Source organism: Pleurodeles waltl, chromosome 10 (genome assembly GCF_031143425.1).
Source record: "Pleurodeles waltl isolate 20211129_DDA chromosome 10, aPleWal1.hap1.20221129, whole genome shotgun sequence".
Lineage (NCBI taxonomy): Eukaryota > Metazoa > Chordata > Amphibia > Caudata > Salamandridae > Pleurodeles > Pleurodeles waltl.
In genome coordinates, this window is record NC_090449.1 from 117,807,843 (window position 1) to 117,833,004 (window position 25,162).

At 46.4% G+C, this 25,162-nt stretch overlaps 1 protein-coding gene across 3 annotated transcripts in view; it reads right to left on the reverse strand.

The window, feature by feature from the left end:
* MAD1L1 (mitotic arrest deficient 1 like 1) overlaps positions 1-25,162 on the reverse strand; it is a 1,860,878-nt gene that overhangs the window by 1,815,314 nt on the left and 20,402 nt on the right. For all 3 annotated transcript variants that reach the window (XM_069209930.1, XM_069209931.1, XM_069209929.1), the window contains one exon: positions 8,276-8,416. In XM_069209930.1, the coding sequence (XP_069066031.1) occupies positions 8,276-8,416 (141 nt within the window). The remainder of the gene's footprint in view (positions 1-8,275; positions 8,417-25,162) is intronic.

Consider the following 25,162-nt stretch of genomic DNA (forward strand, 5'->3'; position numbering starts at 1 on the left):
AGAAAACTGCACATATAAACTCCAAAATATCGACTACCAATATATCGTCAATGTCAGCATTTGTAGTACGTTTATTTTACTATTCTTAACTACACATCCTTGACTGTATATTAGTAGTCATACAAGTCAGTATTAAAATTGGTATATTATGGGAGAACACCATCTAAACTTATGACTACCCTCTCTCAACAAAGGCAAGTTAGATATCATAATTGTTGACACCTGCCATTCCATAATCTGGCTACAACTTTTGGTGAAACGTTCAGAGAACAAAGGCCATGTAGTTAGTTAATGCTAGAATTGCAGGAATCAGACACTGGACTCTTAGCATTTGTTTTTTTGCTTGGGCAGAGGTATTTAAAAATGGCACTACAACCTGGTGTGGATAAAATGAGAATGAGGATTATAGGGACACAGCCAGACTCATTGTATTGGACCTTTCAGTCACATTTGATGCTGTGGACCATTCCTTCCCAATACAGAGATTTTGAAGCAAATTTGTAATTGTTGCCAATTGGTTTCCATCTCTTCTACCAAACAGTAAACTATTTCCGTCTCTGCCACAATACTGTGCAGGGATACTTCCTGTTTTTATGTAGGGCCCCGCAACACTCTTCATTATTACCATTATTGTTTACTATCCACATCTGATTACAAGGCATAGATTATATGTACCCATATATGCTGATGACACCCAGTTTATTATTCCGATTAATGGGGAGGATGCCAAATTACTAGTAAATCTCAGTAACGGCTTAGATGGCCTACAAAACCTGTTAGTGCAAACCTCTTAAACCTAATGGGAGTAAAACCAAATAGTCACTGGCAGGTCGGGATAGAAATCAGTGACAGCCTGCACCGCCGACTACTTTCTATTTCACCTAACACAGCACACAATGGTCAAATCATTGGTCAAGTGGATTAATGAAAAGCAGACATTGGAAGATCAAACAATTGCAGTAACTGTGTCCTGCTTTTATGTACTGTGACTGATATAACGCCCTGTGTGCTATTGTGCATTGATCATGCGAATGTCCATCGATCATGGTAATACCCGGTACATAAACGCACTGATGCTACAGTTACTAAGTACCATACTTTGCAGCAACTGAGGGAAACAAATACAACCATGTGATAGCTGCTAGAAGGAAACTTCACTATTTCACAGTTAAAAAGGAAGGAATTCAAAGTCCTCTGTCTAATGCATATGACCTTTTATATGCTCGAGAAGTCATCTCTCCCAGAGAGATAATCAAGTATCTTATGTTCTAGCAATATGCTTCTGTAAGGAAATGCCTCCTTGGCATGGATACCCCCTGACTTTTTGCCTTTGCGGATGCTATGTTTTGAATTGAAAGTGTGCTGAGGCCTGCTAACCAGGCCCCAGCACCCTAACCTGTACTTTTGTTTTCACACTTGGCACACCCTGGCATCCCTTGTAACTGGTACCCCTGGTACCAAGGGCCCTGATGCCAAGGGCCCTGATGCCAGGGAAGGTCTCTAAGGGCTGCAACATACCTTATGCCACCCTGGGGACCCCTCACTCAGCACAGACACACTGCTTGCCAGCTTGTGTGTGCTAGTGAGGACAAAACGAGTAAGTCGACATGGCACTCCCCTCAGGGTGCCATGCCAACCTCACACTGCCTATGCAGTATAGATAAGTCACCCCTCTAGCAGGCCTTACAGCCCTAAGGCAGGGTGCACTATACCATAGGTGAGGGCACCAGTGCATGAGCACTGTGCCCCTACAGTGTCTAAGCCAAACCTTAGACATTGTAAGTGCAGGGTAGCCATAAGAGTATATGGTCTGGGAGTCTGTCAAACACGAACTCCACAGCACCATAATGGCTACACTGAAAGCTGGGAAGTTTGGTATCAAACTTCTCAGCACAATAAATGCACACTGATGCCAGTGTACATTTTATTGTAAAATACACCCCAGAGGACACCGTAGAGGTGCCCCCTGAAACCTTAACCAACTACCTGTGTAGGCTGACTGGTTTTAGCAGCCTGCCACACTCGAGACATGTTGCTGGCCACATGGGGAGAGTGCCTTTGTCACTCTGTGGCCAGTAACAAAGCCTGCACTGGGTGGAGATGCTAACACCTCCCCAGGCAGGAGCTGTAACACCTGGCGGTGAGCCTCAAAGGCTCACCCCCTTTGTTCCAGCACCACAGGGCACTCCAGCTAGTGGAGTTGCCTGCCCCCTCCGGCCACGGCCCCACTTTTGGCGGCAAGGCCGGAGGAAATAATGAGAATAACAAGGAGGAGTCATTGGCCAGTCAGGACAGCCCCTAAGGTGTCCTGAGCTGAAGTGACTAACTTTTAGAAATCCTCCATCTTGGGGGATTCCCCCAATAGGGATAGGAATGTGACCCCCTCCCCTTGGGAGGAGGCACAAAGAGGGTGTACCCACCCTCAAGGCTAGTAGCCATTGGCTACTAACCCCCCAGACCTAAATACGCCCTTAAATTTAGTATTTAAGGGCTCCCCTGAACCTAAGAATTTAGATTCCTGCAACTTACGAAGAAGAGGACTGCTGAGCTGAAAAACCCCTGCAGAGAAGACGGAGACACCAACTGCTTTGGCCCCAGCCCTACCGGCCTGTCTCCCTCCTTCAGAAGAAAACTGCTCCAGCGACGCTTTCCCCAGGACCAGCGACCTCTGAATCCTCAGAGGACTGCCCTGCTTTCAAAAGACCAAGAAACTCCAGAGGACAGCGGCCCTGTTCAACAAAGACTGCAACTTTGTTTCCAGAGGAGCAGATTTAAAGACCCCTGCAATCCCCGCAAGAAGCGTGAGACATGCAACACTGCACCCGGCGACCCCGACTCGACTGGTGAAGAAACAACGCTACAGGGAGGACCCCCCGGCGACTCCAAGACTGTGAGTAACCAAAGTTGTCCCCCCTGAGCCCCCACAGCGACAACTGCAGAGGGAATCCCGAGGCTCCCCCTGACCGCGACTGCCTGACTCTGAAATCCCGACGCCTGGAAAAGACCCTGCACCCGTAGCCCCCAGGACCTGAAGGATCGGAACTCCAGTGCAGGAGTGACCCCCAGGAGGCCCTCTCCCTTGCCCAGGTGGTGGCTACCCAGAGGAGCCCCCCCCCTTGCCTGCCTGCAACGCTGAAGAGACCCCTTGGTCTCTCATTGAAACCTATTGAAAACCCGACGCGTGTTTGCACACTGCACCCGGCCGCCCCCGCGCTGCTGAGGGTGTACTTTTTGTGCTAACTTGTGTCCCCCCCGGTGCCCTACAAAACCCCCCTGGTATGCCCTCCGAAGACGCGGGTACTTACCTGCTGGCAGACTGGAACCGGGGCACCCCCTTCTCCATTGAAGCCTATGTGTTTTGGGCACCTCTTTGACCTCTGCACCTGACCGGCCCTGAGCTGCTGGTGTGGTGACTTTGGGGTTGCTCTGAACCCCCAACAGTGGGCTACCTTGGACCCCAATTTGAACCCCGGAGGTGGTTTACTTACCTGCAAGAACTAACAATAACTTACCTCCCCCAGGAACTGTTGAAAATTGCAGTGTCCACTTTTAAAATAGCTATATGTGTTTTATGTGAAAAGTATATATGCTATTGTGATTATTCAAAGTTCCTTAAGTACTTACATGCAATACCTTTCAAATGAGATATTATATGTAGAATTTGAACCTGTGGTTCTTAAAATAAACTAAGAAAATATATTTTTCTATACAAAAACCTATTGGCCTGGAATTGTCTCCGAGTGTGTGTTCCTCATTTATTGCCTGTGTGTATGTACAACAAATGCTTAACACTATTCCTTTGATAAGCCTACTGCTCGACCACACTACCACAAAATAGAGCATTAGTATTATCTCTTTTTGCCACTATCTTACCTCTAAGGGGAACCCTTGGACTCTGTGCATAATATTCCTTACTTAGAAATAGTGCATACAGAGCCAACTTCTGATAGCTTCCGTTGCATGCTCCTTTAAGTTGACGCACAAAGGCAGTCTATCTTTACGTCACCTTTGTCACAAAATGTGCATTGGTTTTCCTGTACACCTTCACGGTGAGCACAGTCATTTGGCCTATAAGAGGCACTTTTGTCCCATGTATGCTTTGTGCAGATTATACTGTTTTAGCAAGGAAAGAAAAACAGAACTTTCCCTATTTTTTTTTTTTATTTTTTTAAAGAGAAGATAAAAAAAAACAAATATATTGGAACTTCAGCCGCAAAGTACAAAATTCTTATTTTTGACAACATATAGCAGCATAAGACTTCTTAAGCTTAGAGGCAGCACAATGTAAATGGATAAGGAGTTCAATTACAATTTATCAAACAAGGGAAGGCCCAAGTCACTGAGTTTTCACACCCTTCTGAATATGTCATATTCTTTGAACTTTTGGGATAAAATTGATTAATACCTAAGATGGTTCTTTCTCCACTTCAGTCATATAGGTTAAAAGTGGCAGTCTTATGGTCAGAGTAAACGGGATATTATCCTGTTTTCACAGTTGAAAGGGACACACAACAGGACTGGCCCCTCTCGCCACCTCCTTTTTGCACTGTCATGGAAACACTGGCAAGTGTATAAGGTCGAAATGCACATTGCAGTATCCAATGGTCCGTTCAACAGAAAGAAAGAATATCGGTGTATACAGATGATGTCCTCCTGTTTCTCAGCGACCCAGAGAACTAATTTCCTAGTTTCGTAAATTGGTTTCCTAGGTTGAAAATGCTTCAGTTCTACTCTGATGCATCTTGTCTGAAGGTTAACTGGAGTAAATCCGCATACAGTCCAATAAGCAGGGCACATGAAGACAAAGGCCAATGTACTATGAGTTGGGAAGGGAGGGGTGGTCAGCATTTTAAATACGTGTGCACAGATCACCAATTAGGCGTACAGCCTGGGACCTGAACATTGCACCCCCCTCTCCCTCAGGTGGATATGTTGTGAATATTCTCATAACATATCCACCTGAGAATCCCTGCCTCTTAAAATAGCAGGTAGAGAGGCCCTGTTTAAAATGATATCATTACCATGTGACAACCCAAACTCATGCTTTCAAACACTGCAATCGTCAATTGTCAAATTCCTATGATTGAGAAGGCAAAGAGAATTGCATTCCACAAACCTGTGGGCAGTTTCTATGATGGAAACCTAGATCTCATGGACATACAACTCTACTATTGGGCTAGCCAAATGTCTCCAATTAATGTAAGCAGGTCTCGAGCAGCAGGGCAGTCCTCTGAAGTACAAGGTAGTACTTTTGGGGTCCTTTCCAGGTCCAGAAATAAACTGAAGTGTTGGTCTAAGAATCCAATGTTTATACCCAGTGCCAGCTTACGAAATGGGAACAACGTCTAGGCCCTTCAACATCTAGTTTCTGGAACCTAAATACCTTGCCCCACCAAGGCTCCAAGACAGCCTATCCTGTCAATACCTAGCCCCCCTTTTTCTCGCTGTCCAGAAGGAATACACATCAGCTGGCTGTCATGTTAATTACAGTCTTATGACCCAGAACACAGACTGCAGGCACCAAATGATCGGGACAGGAAAATGCCAACTTTCTAAAATTGCCATTTTCAGAATTGTGACTTAAAAATCAGACTTTACTATTTAAAAATAGGTTTAAATTACAATTCTTTTGAGACTAAACCTGTCACTTCTACCTTTAGGAGAGGTGTCCTTATATAGTATACCAAGAAGAGGTATGCTGTGTAAAGAGTCCAGGTATCCCTTATAATTAGACAGAGACTTGCTCTAGCAATCCCACAGTGCTCTATCTGGGGTACAGTGGTCGAGCAGCCTTAGGCTTGTCAGAGAGAAGTGTTAGACATTTGTTGCACACAGAGTCAATAAAATATACACACACTACATAAGAAGATCCACACCAATTTAGAAAAATAACGGGTATTTTTAATATATTTTGAAAAATAACTGGTATTTTTAATGTATCTTTTGAAACCAAGAACTTTGTAAATATGCAAGTACTTTTTCAGAATAGACTTAACAGTTTCAGCAGTGTTAACCAAAAGTGTGTTATTACGCATAATGCTTTCCTATGGGAGAAAGAACATTCATTGCATACATGTACTGGCAACGCGTTTCCGTGGGTCCCTTTTTTGTCGTGAGGTGGTAGAGGACAAGGACTAAAGTTCCACCAGCAGATCGGTTGTATCTGCCCTGGTAAGTCCAGGTGCAGGGGTGCTGAACGGGTTGGTAGCCTTGCATGCTATGCGGTAGAAAAGAAGGGGAGGGCACATGGAAGTAGGCTGCAAAGTGTGACTTGGGGACAAGTCCAGGTGCTCCCAACAGGTGGCTCGGTCGTGAGGGTCCTGGGAACATTAGAAAGCAGTCAGTTTCCTGAGGCCCAGGCCGGGTGGCTCAGGTGCAAAGTATTTGTAGTTGGTTGGCTTTTGGGCGTCAAGGCACTCATTGTTTTAAGTCAGGACATGCAAGGGGAACAAAAACAGAACAGCTGGGCCACTCTTGGGGCTGGCCTCTGTGGTGCTGATGTCCCTTGTCGACTGGCCGTCGCTGGAGTCCAGGTTGGACTTTCAAAAAGCTGTGGTCGCGACAAGGACCTAGTTCCTTGGGGATTGGGGCAGACAGGCTTTTGGAGGCCCTGGCATCTTCAGGCTTGGCAGGGAGAGAGTTCCGTCCTCCAGGAGTGTGCCGACCTTCTCCTGGACGGTTACTACTGAGTGGGCCCCGTGGACAGCATCTTCTTTAAACCAGACGTCCCAGTTGGTGCCAGCAGACAAGTATATTCCCTACTCCTAGGGAGTTGCTGGCTGCTTGGCGAAGAGATGGCAAGCCTCTGGGGCTGGTGGAGGATGCACAGCTGCAGGACGAGTCAGGTCTTTACAACTGTCGAGTTTCTGTGCCGCAGACAAGGTTTGGCACCAAAAATCAACAGCAGTCTTCTTTTCTGGCATGGGTTCGGCTCTTTAGTGTCCTCTCCTTTTAGTCAGTGGAATCTGAAGTTCTGGATTCAGGGAGCCCCTCCCCTAAATTCTAAATGTAGAGGTGTTAGGGGAGTAGACAGTAGTAGCCAAAGGGCTACCCACCTTTGGGGTCACTAGGCCCCCTATATGACCATTTCCTAAGGGAAGTGGGCATAACCCAGTCACATTTTCCTAAATTCAGCCTTTACCAAGATGGCAGAATGTTACTGGAGTGGAGCACATCCGGCAGCTCAACTTAGGGGTGTGTCTGACCTGAGTGTACTCCATGCCTCTTAGCAGAGCTAATTCCCCCTCTGTCCTGGTGCCAAATGAGCCTCAGGGCAGGAGGTGGCCTCCTCTGTCTGAGGGGCGCGGGGTGGGGGATGGGGGGGGGGAGGAGTCGCATAGCCATGGCGGTAGAGACTTTGATATCCTTGGCCTTGGCATGCTAAATCACTAAATATTGTGCTGGAGGTGGTGTGAACACCTTCCTCTGGAGCAGGCAGTTTCTGCCCACCGAGAATGTACACTCTCACCTACAGGGGGTCAGAGACCTGCCTGGGGTGGCAGGTTGGATTGTATCAGTCAGCCAGTGCACTAGAGCACTAGTGGGTTTCAGGGGGTACCTCCAAGTACCCACTGGATGCAAGTATCAATCAATTTTTCACTAAAATCAGTGTGGATTTAATCATACAAGGTGTTTGATACCATACACCATAGGTTCCAGTGAAGCCATTAAGTAGCTGGGAAACTCATTTTTACCAGTTCCCAATAGAAACCTTAAGATGGCTTCCCTGTTCACTAATAATGTCTAAGAATTTACTTAGACATCATAAGGGCATACCTACTCATGCAAGATGTCCACATACAGTATAATGCACCCTGCCTTAGGGCTGTAAGGGCTACTGTAGGTGTGACTTACATATATTGCATATAGTGTCTGCAGGCATTGCACACAGCATGTATGCCATGTAATCTTTTCATTTTTGTCTGCACTATGTCACACAGCCTGCAACGGCAGTCTGCATGAGTGTGGTGAGGGGTCCCTTAGGGTGGCACAATACATGATGCATCCCTTAGGGACCCTCCTTAGTACCGATACCCTAGGTATCCGGGGTAACATTTACTAGGGACTTGTACGTGTATACATTTCCAAAATAAATACTAATTGAAGATTCAGACGGAAAGTCATTGAAGGTTAGCAAAGACTCATTATCTGAGGGAGTAAAAAAATAAATCAGTGCTATAAAGATGGAAAAACAACCTTACTCATGCAGTCATACCATATCCATTTTTGTGCATCAATTCATAGACAGTACATTACCAGACATGAGCATACCTACCTCGTAATTCCTGGCACTGGTAGTGGCAGCCTTTTCCAATTCAATTCGGGCCCGTTTGTGACTGAGTTCCATCTGCAACTTTTCTCTTTCGATCTGCAGGAGATTAGACTTGGAACGGATCTGCTCAGCTTGCTCTTCAAGCTAGATCAGTGGTAAGAGACAGAGAAAAAAGCACATAAATAAAAAAAGCACTTGCAAAACAAAGGTAACTGAAAACTGTACATTCACCGCAATGGGTTTCTTGGTACCAACAAAAGATTTATTTGGCTACCCGACTCATTGGTACTAAATTTACGTATCTCAGGAGGAAGAAGCGCTAGGTGAACCCATAGGGATTCAGACATGGGACGAAGTACCTACAGTGGATGCATTAGCCCACTAAGCCATCAGACACATGAAACCCTGCAACCGATATTAATCACCTAACACTCAAATATTTCTTGGAGACACCAGGACAAAAAAAAAAGAAGTTATATCCTACTTCAAGCTCATCATGGCACTTCACTGCCTGTCGCTGGGCTTCTTTTAAGCTAAGCTAACTTGTGGTACTGCTTGGAAGCTCCGTGTAATTTCACTTTGATGCACTCCCCACAGCAAAACCTCTTCCCCAATATAGTTCACCCTTTGGTGATTCATAGTCAGGTTCAAGCTGTAAACAACACAATATATATATATATATATACACATATATACATACATACATATACACACACACACACACACACACACACTCGTATACATACATATACATACACACACCGAGTACTGATACATAAAGTCAGATTGATACTCTTCGGACAAACATTGAGATCTAATCTCTAAAGGGGCTGAGTTTAACAGAACACCAAGCAATATATCCCTCATTAGAAAGACTTAATGACAGCAAATACCTAATAGGGAGACTATACATCAAATCTGCCCCAGATTCTTTATCTTCTGAAATTGTAGATCTTTAATTTGCAGAAGAGGATTTCAGAATGCCAGGCTTCTGATACTTGAGCACCTGGCCATAAGCAAAATGTGAAGACTACCTTTTCTTCTCAATTTATCTTTGCTTGATTATTTTTGGTAATCACTATGTAAAGGCATATACTGATGAAATACATTTTTATCTCCATCAGAATTTGTTGGCAGGATAATTAGTGCTGCTGTGTCTTTTGGGGGTGTTTTTCTGGCTTCAAATAGTTTTGAGGTTTCCATTAGTGAGTTGAGCCTGAATAGGTTTGTGGGGGCATGCTGTCAGTAACGTGAAGCAATAGCTATTTATCTGTCAAATGTATCTGTCTTCGAGGGTTGTGAGTTTGACATAGAATGGTGGAGGAATGTACAAAGGCTGTTTACTTATCTTCTTGAAACTATCACAATCCCAATTCACTTTTGAGTTTACAGTAGCTCTCTTTCTTGGGTTCAAGGTGAAATGGTAACATAAGGGTAGGAGAGTAGGGGTAGAGAAATATTAAAGGGAAAAATCACAAGGGATTGTACTGACTACCCTAGTATCTCTTGAGTTACTACTGCACGTATTAAATACAAATACCACAGGGTACATTTATTGAGTGGGTGTGGTATTATTGACACCGATCAGGAGTACCAACCACTCTGTGAAATAAAACTCTAGGATCATGAGCCCCCCACCATGAGCCCCAATATGAGCTGAAAACAAAATCAGAAAAACATGTCTTACAATGCAGGTTTCACAATTTGGTGGTGGTGTTGACAAAGTGAAAAACGTACATATCCTGCAAACACAAATCACACCCAGGATGGGACACTAAAATGCAGGAGCAATATTGAATTGTATTCAAAAGGAGTGGGTTCAATGATGAAAACATTAGAGTTTGCTTCTACACTTGGGGCATCATTGTGAGTGTTCCAATAATCCAAATTCATGATTACAAGAGTGCAAATTGACTACATTAGTCTGGATGAGGACAATATTACCATCACCTACTAATATGGCTAAACAATTAAAAAGCGTAGGTAGTACTATGAGAGGTACACTTCATCAACTTATTCACTTAAAGCAGAGCTCAGAAAGCAATAATAATACATGAGGAACACTTAAAATTGAATTAGCAAGTTAGTATTTTTATTTGTTGATAAGAGTGTTTTGCTCATATCACAACTCCTCACAAATAAGCCTGCAATACTGGTTGGATCTGGTGTACTGGTGGAGGTGTGTTCAGTATTTAAGACAGTGGGGGAAAACCCAATAGCTTGGCCTTTGCTACGAGAGGTATTTTAGGCTATGATTATATTTGCTTCCACCAGTCTTGTGATTTCAGACACAGCTAGGGTGTACAATGGAACCAATGCAAAGAGGTTAGTGTAACCTCAACTTACGAAGAACACCCTAGGGCTCAATAGAGAAGTGGGTTAAATTCAAATTATATATTGAAGAGGCTGTATTTCCCCAAATTAAAAAACAATTGATTACATAGTTTTCTTTCTAGAGTCATACAGTGTAGATACCAGGAGCGGAGCTGATTTTGTACAGCCACCTGAGACAAACTTTAGAGTAAAGTTCTCTATTTATCTTAGGACTGCAGTGTGTCGTGGTCTAAAAAGATCAGTAGACTTCAGAAATACATGTCCTGCCTCCTCTACAGTCAAACTGCTCTCAGTCCACCATCCCGGCATAAATATGAGAAGCAAGGGCCTCTTTTATTGGTGACATGCCTACCACCCAACTCGGAAGAAACAAAACAACCTTCCCCATCATTTCAGAACAAACCACTCGATGACCTCCTACTTATTAAAGGCTGGGAGGGAGTGAGGGAGGTAGGCAGGTGGGTGGAACAAGAACACATGCAAGACAGCTGTACCTCTCAGAGGATTTCTCAGCAGGCAGTAGCCAAAAAAACCACCTTATAGGAAAGGAAAATTTAATTTCCAAATGGAAAATAAATACTTAACCTAAAATGTTATTCTTGACCTACCAGGAATCGATAGCTCCTCCTTTCACCATCAACTCCTCAAAAAGCTTGACAGCTCCACACACAACAACATAGCCTCTCTTAGGTCAACAGCTGCTATCCTACTCCATACCTCAGTCCCAATCAAGGTGTCTTACATCGGCCTGCCAAGTTTGCACCATTCATGGCTGAGGTTGAAGAATGAATTACAGATTTAATCAAACTGTTAAACCCTTCAGCAGCTCTGATAGGGTGGGGTGGTTTGGAGTGGGGTGCACTGCATGGATTGGAGTGAGGCAGGCTGGATGGATTGGAGTGAGGTGGATTGGGACAGAGTTGGTGGATCAGAGTGGAATGCAGTGAATTGGAATGGGGTGGGGTGGCTTGAGCGGACTGAAATGGGGCGGGTGGACAGGAACGGGGAGTGGTGAGCTGCAGTGGGATGGAGGGGGGTGGGTGGACTGGATTGGGGAAGGGTGTGTTGTATTGGATTGGGGTGGATTGGAGAGGATTGCTTTGAGGTGGGGTGGACTGGAGGGTGGTGGGGTGGATGCATTGGATTGGGGTGGACTTTAGTAGATTGGAATGGGGTGGACTGGAGTGGGGTAGGCTGGATCAATTGGACTGCAGTGCGGTGGACCGAACTGAACTGGGATGGGTGTGGTGGATTGGAATGGAGTGGATTGAATTGAAATGGGGTGGGCAGACTGGAGAGGATGAATTGGACTGTGGTGGATTTCACCGAGGTGAGAAAGACTGCTTTGGGGTAAATTAGACTGGAGTGAGGTGGATCAGATTGGGGTGTATCAGATTGGGGTGGGGGTAGTGGAGTTGATAGGATTGCGTGGGGTGGATTGAATTGAGTGGGGTAGATTGACAGGATGGACTGGATTGAAGTGGGGTAGATTAAAGGGTTGTTTGGAGTGGGGTGGACTGGACTGGAGTAGGCAGGATTAATGTGACCTGGAGTGGGATTGATTAAAGTGGATTGTATTGGAGTGGGATATACTGGGCTGGTATGGATGAACTGAATTGGAGTGAGGTGGATTTGATAGTGGAGGACCTGACTGGAGTGGGGTGGTTTGGTTTTTACTCCAGTGTGGTCAGTTGGATTGGAGTACTGTGAGTTTGACTGAAATGGGTTGGTATGAACTGGAGTGGGTTGACTGGAGTGGGCCAGGGTGAGGTGGACTGGATTGGGGTGAAGTGTATTTGATTGGAGTGGGGTAGGCTGGACTGAGCTTGATTGGATTAAAGCATAATTTCATAAATTACACATAAAGAAACAATGTTGCAATGCAATATTTCGAACAAGATAATAGTCATCTTTTGAGAAGAGTGTCCACAAGCAAAAACAAAAGAAAACATGAATGGTCAATAAAAAAAGACGACTTAAAGGAAAAAAAAGAAAGTTAGATATAAAAATACAACTTTGTTTGTCCTGTTGGGCACGTTTTTGCCTGTCATAAGCCTTCTGTATGCAGGGCAGTACAAAATATTACCTCAGTCACATTGGACGCGCACTGATTAGGTTTATTCAAAACAGTGCTTGGCCTCTGCACCACAGAGAGAAACAAAACTGATGCCAGGCCTAAAGTGACGAATTACAAGGCTGTTAAGAAGAGTGTCATGCAAGCCAACAAAGAGTGAGCTGCAAGCAGACTCCAAGCCCTTTACTGTAATGAAAATGTCACTTACCCAGTGTACATCTGTTCGTGGCATCAGTCGCAGTAGATTCGCATGTTTTGCATAGCTCGCCATCTGGTGTTGGGCCGGAGTGTTACAAGTTGTTTTTCTTCGAAGAAGTCTTTCGAGTCACGGGACCGAGTGACTCCTCCTTTTGTCTCCATTGCGCATGGGCGTCGACTCCATCTTCGATTGTTTTTCCCCCGCAGAGGGTGAGGTAGGAGTTGAATTGTAGTAATAGTGCCCATGCAATGGATTGACTAAGTATGTACCTATTTAAGGTTGAGATGATATATATACAAATAGTTGAAGGTAACTTCCGAACTGCTACAGGCTCCCGGGGAGGCGGGTGGGCACATGCGAATCTACTGCGACTGATGCCACGAACAGATGTACACTGGGTAAGTGACATTTTCAGTTCGATGGCATCTGTCGCTGTAGATACGCATGTTTTGCATAAACTAGTAAGCAGTTATCTCCCCAAAAGCGGTGGCTCAGCCTGTAGGAGTGGAAGTAGTTTGAAATAATGTTCTTAATACGGCTTGACCTACTGTGGCTTGTTGTGCGGATAACACGTCTACACAGTAGTGCTTTGTGAATGTGTGAGGCGTAGACCATGTGGCTGCCTTACATATTTCTTGCATTGGGATGTTTCCTAGAAAGGCCATGGTAGCACCTTTCTTTCTGGTTGAGTGTGCCCTTGGTGTAATGGGCAGCTGTCGTTTAGCTTTAAGGTAGCAGATTTGGATGCATTTAACTATCCATCTGGCTATACCTTGTTTTGATATTGGGTTTCCTGCATGAGGTTTTTGAAATGCAATAAATAGTTGTTTAGTCTTTCTGATGTTCTTTGTTCTGTCAATGTAATACATCAATGTTTTTTTGACATCTAATGTATGTAGTGCCCTTTCAGCTACGGTATCTGGCTGTGGAAAGAACACTGGAAGTTCCACTGTTTGATTTAGATGGAACGGTGAAATAACCTTAGGCAAAAATTTGGGATTAGTCCTTAGGACGACCTTATTTTTGTGTAGTTGTATAAAAGGTTCTTGTATTGTAAACGCCTGAATCTCGCTTACTCTTCTTAGGGAAGTAATGGCGATGAGAAATGCAGCCTTCCAGGTTAGGAACTGTATTTCGCAGGAGTGCATGGGTTCAAAAGGTGGACCCATAAGTCTAGTTAGGACAACATTTAGGTTCCATGAAGGAACAGGTGGTGTTCTTGGTGGTATTATTCTCCTAAGGCCCTCCATGAATGCTTTAATGACTGGTATCTTATATAGGGAAGTTGAATAGGTAGTCTGCAGGTATGCAGATATTGCTGCAAGGTGTATTTTAATGGAAGAGAAAGCCAGGTTAGATTTTTGTAAGTGAAGCAAGTAACCCACTACATGTTCTGGAGTTGTGTGTAATGGTTGTATTTGATTAATATGACAGTAGCAAACAAACCTCTTCCATTTACTTGCATAGCAGTGCCTGGTGGATGGCCTTCTGGCTTGCTTTATGACTTCCATACATTCTTGGGTAAGTTGTAAGTGCCCGAATTCTAAGATTTCAGGAGCCAGATTGGTAGATTCAGCGATGCTGGATCTGGGTGTCTGATCTTTTGGTGGTGTTGTGTCAACAGATCTGGCCTGTTGGGCAATTTGATGTGGGGTACTACTGAAAGGTCTAGCAGCGTTGTGTACCAGGGTTGCCTTGCCCAAGTTGGTGCTATTAATATGAGTTTGAGTTTGTTTTGACTGAGTTTGTTTACCAGGTAAGGAAGGAGAGGGAGAGGAGGAAAAGCGTAAGCAAATATCCCTGACCAGTTCATCCATAGGGCATTGCCTTGGGACTGTTTGTGTGGGTATCTGGATGCGAAGTTTTGGCATTTTGCGTTCTCCTTCGTTGCAAACAAGTCTATTTGAGGTGTTCCCCAGAGTTTGAAATAGGTGTTCAGAATTTGGGGGTGAATTTCCCATTCGTGGACCTGTTGGTGATCTCGAGAGAGATTGTCTGCGAGTTGATTTTGGATCCCTGGTATAAATTGTGCTATTAGGCGAATTTGGTTGTGAATTGCCCAACGCCAAATTTTTTGTGCTAGCAGGCTTAACTGCGTGGAGTGCGTCCCCCCTTGCTTGTTTAGATAATACATTGTTGTCATGTTGTCTGTCTTGACGAGAATGTATTTGTGAACTATTATTGGTTGGAAAGCTTTTAGTGCTTGAAAAACTGCTAGAAGTTCTAGGTGATTTATATGCAGTCTTGTTTGATGTACGTTCCATTGTCCTTGTATGCTGTGGTGATCGAGGTGTGCGCCCCACCCTGTCATGGAAGCATCTGTTGTTATTACGTATTGTGGCACTGGGTCTTGGAAAGGCCGCCCTTTGTTTAAATTTATGTTGTTCCACCACAGAAGCGAGAGGTAAGTTTGGCGGTCTATTAACACCAGATCTAGAAGATGACCCTGTGCTTGAGACCACTGTGATGCTAGGCACTGTTGTAAGGGCCTCATGTGCAGTCTTGCGTTTGGGACAATGGCTATGCATGAAGACATCATGCCTAAGAGTTGTAATACCATCTTTGCTTGTATCTTTTGTGTTGGATACATGCGTTGTATGATGGTGTTGAAAGTTTGAATACTTTGGGGACTTGGAGTGGCTACTCCTTTTGTTGTGTCTATTATGGCTCCTAGGTATTGTTGTACCTTGCACGGCAGAATGTTGGATTTTGTGAAGTTGACGGTGAACCCTAGTTTGAAGAGGGTTTGTATGATCTGATTTGTGTGATTTGAGCACTCTATTAACGAATGGGCCTTGATTAGCCAGTCGTCTAGATATGGGAACACATGTATTTGCTGCCTTCTGATGTGTGCAGCGACTACCGCTAGACATTTGGTAAAGACTCTTGGTGCGGTTGTTAATCCGAAAGGCAGTACCTTGAATTGGTAATGTATTCCTTTGAATACAAACCTTAGGTATTTCCTGTGCGATGGGTGTATTGGTATATGGAAATACGCGTCCTTGAGGTCTAAAGTTGACATGTAGTCGTGTAGTTTTAGCAATGGTAATACTTCTTGTAGTGTGACCATGTGAAAATGGTCTGATTTGATGAATGTGTTCACTATTCTGAGGTCTAGGATTGGTCTCAGCGTTTTGTCCTTCTTTGGTATCAGAAAGTACAGTGAGTAAACCCCTGTGTTTATTTGTGTGTTTGGCACTAATTCGATTGCATTCTTTTGCAATAGTGCCTGCACTTCTATCTCCAGGAGATTGGAATGATGTTTTGTCAAATTTTGTGCTTTTGGTGGTATGTTTGGAGGGAATTGTAGAAATTCTATGCAATAACCATGTTGGATAATTGCTAGAACCCAAGTGTCTGTAGTGATTTCCTCCCATGCTTTGTAATAATGACTTATTCTTCCCCTCACTGGTGTTGTGTGGAGGGGATGAGTGACATGTGAGTCACTGCTTAGTAGTAGGGGTTTTGGGGCTTTGAAATTTTCCTCTATTCCTAGGGAATTGCCCTCCTCTATATTGTCCCCGAAAACCTCCTCTGTACTGTCCCTGGTAACTGGACTGTGTTGCCTGTGAGGTGCTGGCTTGTGTGCTCTGACCCCGAAACCCCCCTCTAAAGGGTGTTTTACGGAATGTGCTGTAATTCCCTCTGCTCTGCGGGGAGTAGAGTGCGCCCATGGCTTTAGCAGTGTCCGTGTCTTTTTTGAGCTTCTCAATCGCTGTGTCCACTTCTGGACCGAACAGTTCTTTTTCATTAAAAGGCATATTGAGAACTGCTTGCTGAATCTCTGGTTTAAATCCAGACGTTCGGAGCCATGCATGCCTTCTGATAGTTACAGATGTATTAATTGTCCGTGCAGCTGTATCTGCAGCGTCCATGGAGGAGCGGATTTGGTTGTTGGAAATGGTCTGTCCCTCCTCAACCACTTGTTTTGCCCTATCTTGTAGGTCCTTGGGCAGATGGTCAATGAGATGTTGCATCTCATCCCAATGGGCTCTGTCATAGCGCGCAAGTAGTGCCTGGGAGTTAGCGATGCGCCACTGGTTTGCAGCTTGTGCTGCGACTCTCTTACCAGCTGCATCGAACTTGCGGCTTTCTTTATCTGGGGGTGGTGCATCTCCAGATGTGTGGGAGTTGGCCCTTTTCCTAGCTGCTCCTACAACGACAGAGTCTGGTGGCAGCTGTGTAGTGATGAAAGCCGGGTCTGTAGGAGGCGCCTTGTACTTTTTTTCCACTCTTGGTGTGATTGCCCTGCTTTTGACGGCTCCTTAAAGATTTCTTTTGCGTGCCGGAGCATACCAGGGAGCATAGGCAGGCTTTGGTAGGAGCTGTGGGTGGAGGAGAGTGTGTTGAATAAAAAGTCATCCTCGACCTGTTCTGAGTGGAGGCTTACATTGTGAAATTGTGCTGCTCTAGCCACCACTTGAGAATACGCAGTGCTGTCCTCTGGTGGAGATGGCTTCGTAGGGTATGCCTCCGGACTGTTATCTGACACTGGGGCGTCGTATAAGTCCCCTGGCTCATGGTGGTGTGAGCTGGGGAATGTGATGGAGTTTGTGCTGGTGAGACGTTAATCACAGGTGGAGGAGAGGGTGGTGGGGTAACTTTTTTCACCACCTTTGTTTGTGGTGTCTGTTCAGTTTGGAACTCCAATCTTCTCTTTCTTCTAATAGGGGGAAGGGTGCTTATTTTTCCTGTCCCCTGCTGAATGAAAATACGCTTTTGCGTATGGTCTACATCAGTTGAGTGTAGCTCTTCCTCAAACCTATGCTTTTGCATTTGGGAGGTTAGCGAGTGCTCTTCTGTATAAGAGCCTGAAACTGGGTCGGTTGCAGTTTGTTTTGGCACCGAAACCCTGTCTGCATCTTTTTTCGGCTCCGAGGTGACTTTTTTCTTTTTCGGGGCCGAAACCTCTCGGCGTCGATCTTCTTCGGTGCCGCTGTCTCGGCGTCGAGCCGTGTCTACACCGGTATCTCGGTGTCGATGCTTGTCTCCAGCACTTTCTCGGTCCCGAGAAGGCTGCGTGCCGGTGTCTCGACCGGAGTCGGACGATCTCGGCACTGTTTGGGCCTTTTTCGGTGCCGACGGTCGGTCACCGAATTTATGGGTCGAGCCATGGCCTGGTGGCAGTGGCGTCCCCTAGGCCTTGTAAATCTTCTTCTGAGTGGCTTTCGACGTCTTACTCACGGTTTGTGTATCGTCGAATCCTTCGGAGTCCGATTCTTGGATCGAAAAGGTTCCCTCCTCTTCTTGTTCCTCGAACTCCCGGTGGGCTGTCGGCGCGGACGCCATCTGAAGTCTTCTGGCTCGACGGTCTCGGAGTGTTTTTCGGGACCGGAACGCACGACAGGCCTCGCAAGTGTCTTCACTGTGCTCAGGTGACAGGCACAGGTTACAGACCAAGTGTTGGTCTGTATAGGGGTATTTATTGTGGCATTTGGGACAGAAACGGAACGGGGTTCGTTCCATCGGCGTTCTTCTGCACGCGGTCGGGCCGACCAGGCCCCGACGGGGGATCGAAAAACTACCCCGAAGGGCACCGGAGCTCTTCGATCTTCGATGCGGTGTTGAATCTAACTACGCCGATCCCGAACGCAACAATACAGACGAAAATCTTCCGAAATTAGCTATCTTTCCGTTCCGAAACTCGGAGCGACAGGAACACGTCCGAACCCGATGGCGGAAAAAAAAACAATCGAAGATGGAGTCGACGCCCATGCGCAATGGAGACAAAAGGAGGAGTCACTCGGTCCCGTGACTCGAAAGACTTCTTCGAAGAAAAACAACTTGTAACACTCCGGCCCAACACCAGATGGCGAGCTATGCAAAACATGCGTATCTACAGCGACAGATGCCATCGAACACAGAGTTTCACAAGTAAAATGAATGAGCTAGCACACGCACTCGCAGGCTCCACCCTAAAAACACGTTGATGTGACCCACTGACCAAGTGGTAGTGACAGCAAAGCAATTAGTGCTCATGACAACATCCAATGGCAGATTTCCTAGGAAGGACTTAGATTTATCAGTTCCCCTGTGGTCCTATCCAGCTAGTAAGAATAGAGATCCTCATTTACTATTTCATGTGTAACAGTATTACACTTGTTGTGAAGATTGGGATGGTAAGTTCGCCCCAGTGTAATAAAATATTGGGTGAGCTTCTCCAGACCAATACGGACTATGACACGATAGAGTGAAACACTAGGACTACTATGAGATCAGCTGAACGCTAAAATTACATGTTGCCCACCACAGGCAAAAGGAATGGAGGAAACTTTGAGGATTGCGAGGATGAGGGTTTACAAAACAGATTCTTAACAGTACGAGTTTACATCTGAGGAAACTAATGGGAATGATAGTTGCCCTGTATCTTCTAAGATGACTTCAAGTGAAGGGCCATTTATCTGAAATTTAACTAAAACTGGCAAGATGAGAAATTTCACATTTTCTAAGGAAGGCTAAGATGGTGTAATTGTAGGGAACCTCTGCAATGTGTGAAGTTTGAACAACTTTACATCTATGCTTAACCAGAGAGCCTGGGAATTGTTAATTTGCTAGATACACAATGAAGAATTTGCGTTTATCAAGTCTGAGAGAAGACTGATTTTAAAAAAATGGGGTTTACCACTTTTCAAAACAGGCGTTACTTGGGTAAATGTTTTAATGAAGAGAACACCAACAGCATACAGAATAGGCTCTTTCTTGAGCAGAAATGTAAATGGCAAACTGAAACTCCCATCAGGAATAGATGCAACAAATAACACTTATTTCCATACTTCAAAAGTTAGTATATTAAAAGAGCACCACACATCATTGTCTACAACAAAACAATATTACACATAGATTTCTGATAAAACAGTTCGGGCTTACAACCTTCCCCATGTTGCAACGGGACCACACTCAACTGCAGCCCCAAACCTGGAATAAATCATAGAGAACAACCGCAAAGCACTGGAGGCAGCAGCGTAATGGAACTCTGAGGTGGCCCTCTCCGGCTTTGACAGCAGTCCCCACATTTTCTCCTGAGATGGCTATTCCCATTCGTCCAGGAGGTCCACCCATCCATCGCTCTCCCTCTCGCTGGTGACCCTACCTTCAGACGGCAGACACAATTTCGGGCCTTCACCGTTCCCCAATGACCATGGAACTACCCCCCCCCCCCCCTTTCTTAGATAGATATGGCAAGCAACATTTGCTTATACACTGCCGACTCTCAGGCTTTTACACTACATACACACCTGTTGACTCAGCCTGGCAACCTCTTTCCCCCTCAAGGCCCCCAGTTGCCATGCTTAAACACCTCTCATCCCAACCCACAGGGTGGTTAACTCTTCCACTGCTCAGCTCAGCTCCATGGCCACTCCTGGCACATTACGTCTTGTTTAATTGCTCATTCGTTTGGGCGTTCTGCTTGTTTCAGAAGGTTCGATATGTTTCTACTTATCCCGTTTTGCACCACCCTTTCCCGCCCTCATCCTCAGGCCATGTGACTACCAGGCATCCAAGTCACCCTAGCTACACAGAGGTGGTGGCAGGAGATCATGGGAGCTCCTGGTCCTCCCGCATATCTCCAGAACAAACCAACAACTTACCATCCTGACAATGACACAAAACTCCACCACTTGCTTCCTAACACTTAACGTTAAAGGCATGTACATCGCCCAAAAACGCTACTCTATCTACTCCCATGTCAAACGGCAACATCTTCATATAGTCTTCCTACAGAAAACACACATCTGCAGAATTCCAAAAGCACTGGCGAGGCTCTGTATTCGACTTACTCAGCCTATGCCAGGGGAACTCTGGCCTAGGTTTGCCCAGGAACTCCTTTGCATGCACTTAAAGTAATCCTAGACAAGGGAGGCAGGTTTGCCTTAATCAATGGGCGTCTAAATGGTACCCCGGCATTTATGCACCAAATGTAGACCAGGATGCCTTCTGAACCTCACTGTCCACAATGTTAGCCCCGCCATCCCACCCCCACCCCCAAAAAAAAAAAAAAAAACACTTCACCTTTCCCGGAATACAGGGGGAAGGTTGGGCAGAGTATAATTGTGTCATAGATGTCATCCTTGACCGTTCTCATCATCCTTTGTCCAGCTCCCCTCCCATCTCAATGGCATCTAAGTTCGCAGGATGGATACAAAGTTGTAGAAGCTTGAAGGTCCCTCAATCCTACACCCCTAGTTTATTCCTTTTAATCCCCACACCATGACTTGTACTTGAGTTTAGACCGCATTTTCTGATCACACTGCCTCACCCCTACACTCATTCAAGCTGACTAAGTAGGGTGGTCTCTGACCACGATGCCCATGTCCTAGGCATTAGCTGTTGTACCACACTTCCTCCAACCCCTACATGGCATTTCCATTGTGTGTGCTTGGAAGACCTGGAATCGGGGAAAAATCAGGACAATCATATCCGCAATTATTTCAAAACGGTACTGCCTCCAACAGACTCATTGAGTGGGATGGGTTTAAGGTCGTCACCTGCGGCCATTTTCTTCAGGAGATTGTTGGAGTGCGCCGAGTATTAGACAGGGATATTGTGGAGTTAGAACACTGCTTACCCTCATTGGAGTGCCGGGCCGAGCAGGTTCCTTCCTGTCTCCCTGCACTGGTAGTCGCCAAGCAACAGCATGCCTCCATACTGGAGCGCCTCCACTGCTACAACCTTTCTGCCTACGCGACCAGAATGCATATTGAAGTTGACAAGTTGGGCGCCTCCCTGCCTGGTTCTTTCATCAGGAACAGAGAGAAACCACCATCCTTTAACCATCCTTGAACTGCAATCCCCTACTGGCACCCCATTACACACACAATCCGATATTTTGTCTGCGATCCACAAGTATTACTCCTCTTTATGCTGCTCCGAAGACTTGACTCCAGAGGAGGCGATTACAACATTCCTAACTCCCCCTCCCTCTGCCGCAGATGGACTCCGCCAATCAGACTACACTGGAAACCCTACTACCCCAGATGTTGTAAAATAGACAATTCGGGACCTAGCCAAGGATAAAACCCCTGGCTTAGATGACACCCTTGCACCCATCCTCACAGCATGTACAAATAGTCCTTGCAGCTCGGCCACTTACCATCTTCCCTCTGGGAATTGCTTATGGTCTTTGTCCCCAAACATGGCCCCATCCCAACGAATGTCTCATCCTACCACCCCATCGCCATACTAAGGGCAGATTACAAAAATATGGGAAAGATCCTAGCTGTCAGATACACACAGATCTTACTGGACCTTATACACCCGGACAGTAATAGATTCATGCCGGGAAGAAGTACATTGCATAACCTGCATAGAATGTTTCACGTGCAAGAAAAGCCAAGGAGTGATATCCCCATTCGGTATGCCTGATTCTTAACCTGAAAAAGGCCTTTGACACCCTAGATTAGCCCTACCTATTGCACGTCCTTAACCGGGTGGGCTGACTTAGAACTGATGTTTTTGAGATTTACAGTGGCACACGCCAGGGATGCCCCCTCTCACTGCTACGTTTTGAGTTAGCTATGGAAACCTTAGCAGTCTCGACTGAGCGAAGAGCATTGGGGTATGCCCCTCTCAGACAGGACACATGCACTCTCACTCTATGCGGATGACCTTCTCCTACACCTACGGAACGGCCAAATGGCCCCCACCTCGAATCTAAGAGCCCTGTGGTCTTTCACAGAAGTATCAGGACCCTGAGTGAACTGGAGTAAATCATCAGAATATCCACTCCATACTACCCTCCCTCCAGCAGATCTTATCATAGACAGCATCCCCTTTCCCTGGACTGCTTCTGTGGTACGCTATATGGGCATCCGCCTATACCACTCCACTGTGGATGTATACGAGGGAAATCTACCCCCAGTCCTAGCTTCACTTAAATCCCTGGTCTCCTTCTGAATTAAACTGCCCCTGGCCACCACGGGCCGCATTGTACTATCCAAAATGATAATGCTGCCCCGTATCCTCTATTCCTTTACTAACCTCCGGTGATTCCTCCAAAGACGTTTTTTAAGGAACTAGACTCCTTACTCATTGAGCTTGTCTGGGGTAAAAGACGACGGATGGTTGCTCTGAGGAACTCCATCTGCCGACCAGGGCGGGTGGGCTGAGTGCGCCCTCCTTCAAAGTATATTTTCTAGCCGCCCAACTCTAATGGGTGACTGGGTGGCTTGCCAGCTGCAACCTAGCAGAAACAGGCCATCCCTCCCTACCCCTGACCATCCATTAGGCGCCTCCTTTTTCCAGGACTCCTTACAATCCTGCCTTTCCCTCAACTCCAGACTGACTACAACCTGCCTACAGGCCAATTTCTCAACTCTCACTGCCTACACCACACTGTTTTTCACCTATGGGGAACCAGAGATATAGAGTGATCCAAACATGCAGTACTGCATACTTGGGAGAATGGACGCCGCCTCATTACGTGGCTCTACCAAGGCCTTCGAAACCCCACTAACATATCACTTTCTCGGGGGCGTGGCCTGCTGAGCAGGGAGATGGCGCTCTCTGAGTGAGCTCCGCCGGCCGGACCGAAATCCTGCAATTATCCTTCACACCGGGGTGAGCCTGAGCTGCCAAGACCGGCAGAAAACGTACAGGTGGCGGTGAGGCATAAGCGGAGGTACGATATTCCCGCCTTCCATCGCCTTGGAGGAGCTCGGGACCCGCACAGCCTGTGGGCGGACCTGGCGGAAGCGCCTGCTGGAGCTCGTTTGGGGGTGAGCCGTGACTCGAGCCCGGGGCGTGCGCTGACGGCGGGGACTGGGCTGGAGCTGCGACGCGGTTGTGGAGGAGGCTGGGGGCCTTTGCTGGTGGTTCACGGCGGGACCCGGTGGGTCTATCTTCACCATGGGTAAACATGATTCTAAGCAGCCGAAGCTGAACTTTGACCATAAGCGCTCCACGCGTCAGGGAGAGTTGGAGCAGGGGCCTCAGGCGGCAGAGGGGCGCGACCTGGCCGCTGACGATCATGGCGAAGATTTACGTACGCTGATGCTTGAGATGCGTTCTAGCCTCCGCAATATTGACACTAAACTGGACAACCTCACCAGTCAGTTAGACTCTGTGAAAACACAGGTGGCGACGCACGAGACGAGGTTGGACACGCTTGAGGCTCGCCAATCTGAGTTTCACGAGTTCCAAGTGGAAACGAAGGACCGGCTCCTGCATATGGACAAATTATTGGGAATAATCCGGGTGAAGAATGAGGAATTAGAAGCGCGGTCCCGGCGCAATAATCTACGCGTCACGGGGGTCCCGGAGACCACTGCCATAACTAAAATGGAAACCTATGTCACTGAACTCCTACACAAATTGTTTGACCCTAGTCTCTCAGCTATATTTGCGGTAGAGAGGGCGCATAGGTCGCTGGGTCAGAGGCCCCCTGTTGGAGCGCCGCCCCGGCCCATAATTGCGAGAATCTTGAACTACCAAGACCGAGATTTGATCCTTAAACTGGCAAGGGAAAGAGGTACCATCACGCACAAGGGCAATAACATCTCCTTCTACCCTGACTTCACCCCGGCTGTCCAGGCTGCTCGCCGGGAGTTTCTGCCTGCAAAGCGACTTCTTCTGCAAGCGCAGATTCCGTACTCGCTCCTCTATCCGGCTAAGTTAAAGGTGTCCTTTGAGGGGTCTGCCCACATAGTCACTGATGCCAAGGAGGCTATGAAGTTTGCCAAACATGTGGGACGCAAATCCGCACAACGACCCAAGGATGCTGCGGAGGCAATGGATAGCAGGCTCTGCGACAATGAGTAAACGCGGGTCCCATCTACTATATCCTGAGGGGAATGGCTCCTTTTTGTCTGTGGACTTCTATCCGCTGGAAGGGGTAGCGCACTTGAGATGCCCGGTGTTCAATCGTTGACATCTGCTATCCTAGATAGATCTAAATTATTAGGTTTTGAGTGGCTAGGATCCCCTGCAGATCTTCCGGCCACCCCGTTTCACACGGGGGAGTAGCCGGCATCGCCACACCCCCTCGGGAATGTTCCCTCGTTTATTTAAATGTTGCTTTGGGGATAGTATGGGGATGGCTACTCTACGACCCGGTTGGGGGGTTGGAGTGGGTGGGGGGCGGTTGGTTGGGGTTTTTGTTTTGTTGTTTACTGCCAACTTTTATTGTATGCTATCTGCGTGGTGTCCTGAGCGTACGGCCTGGTCATTGTCAACATGTCTTACTGCACTTTACATAATGTATGTGGGGAATGCCCAGAGTGGATAAAACTTTGAACTGTCTTACCTGGAATGTTCGGGGGCTCAACAACCACAGGAAGGCTAGGTT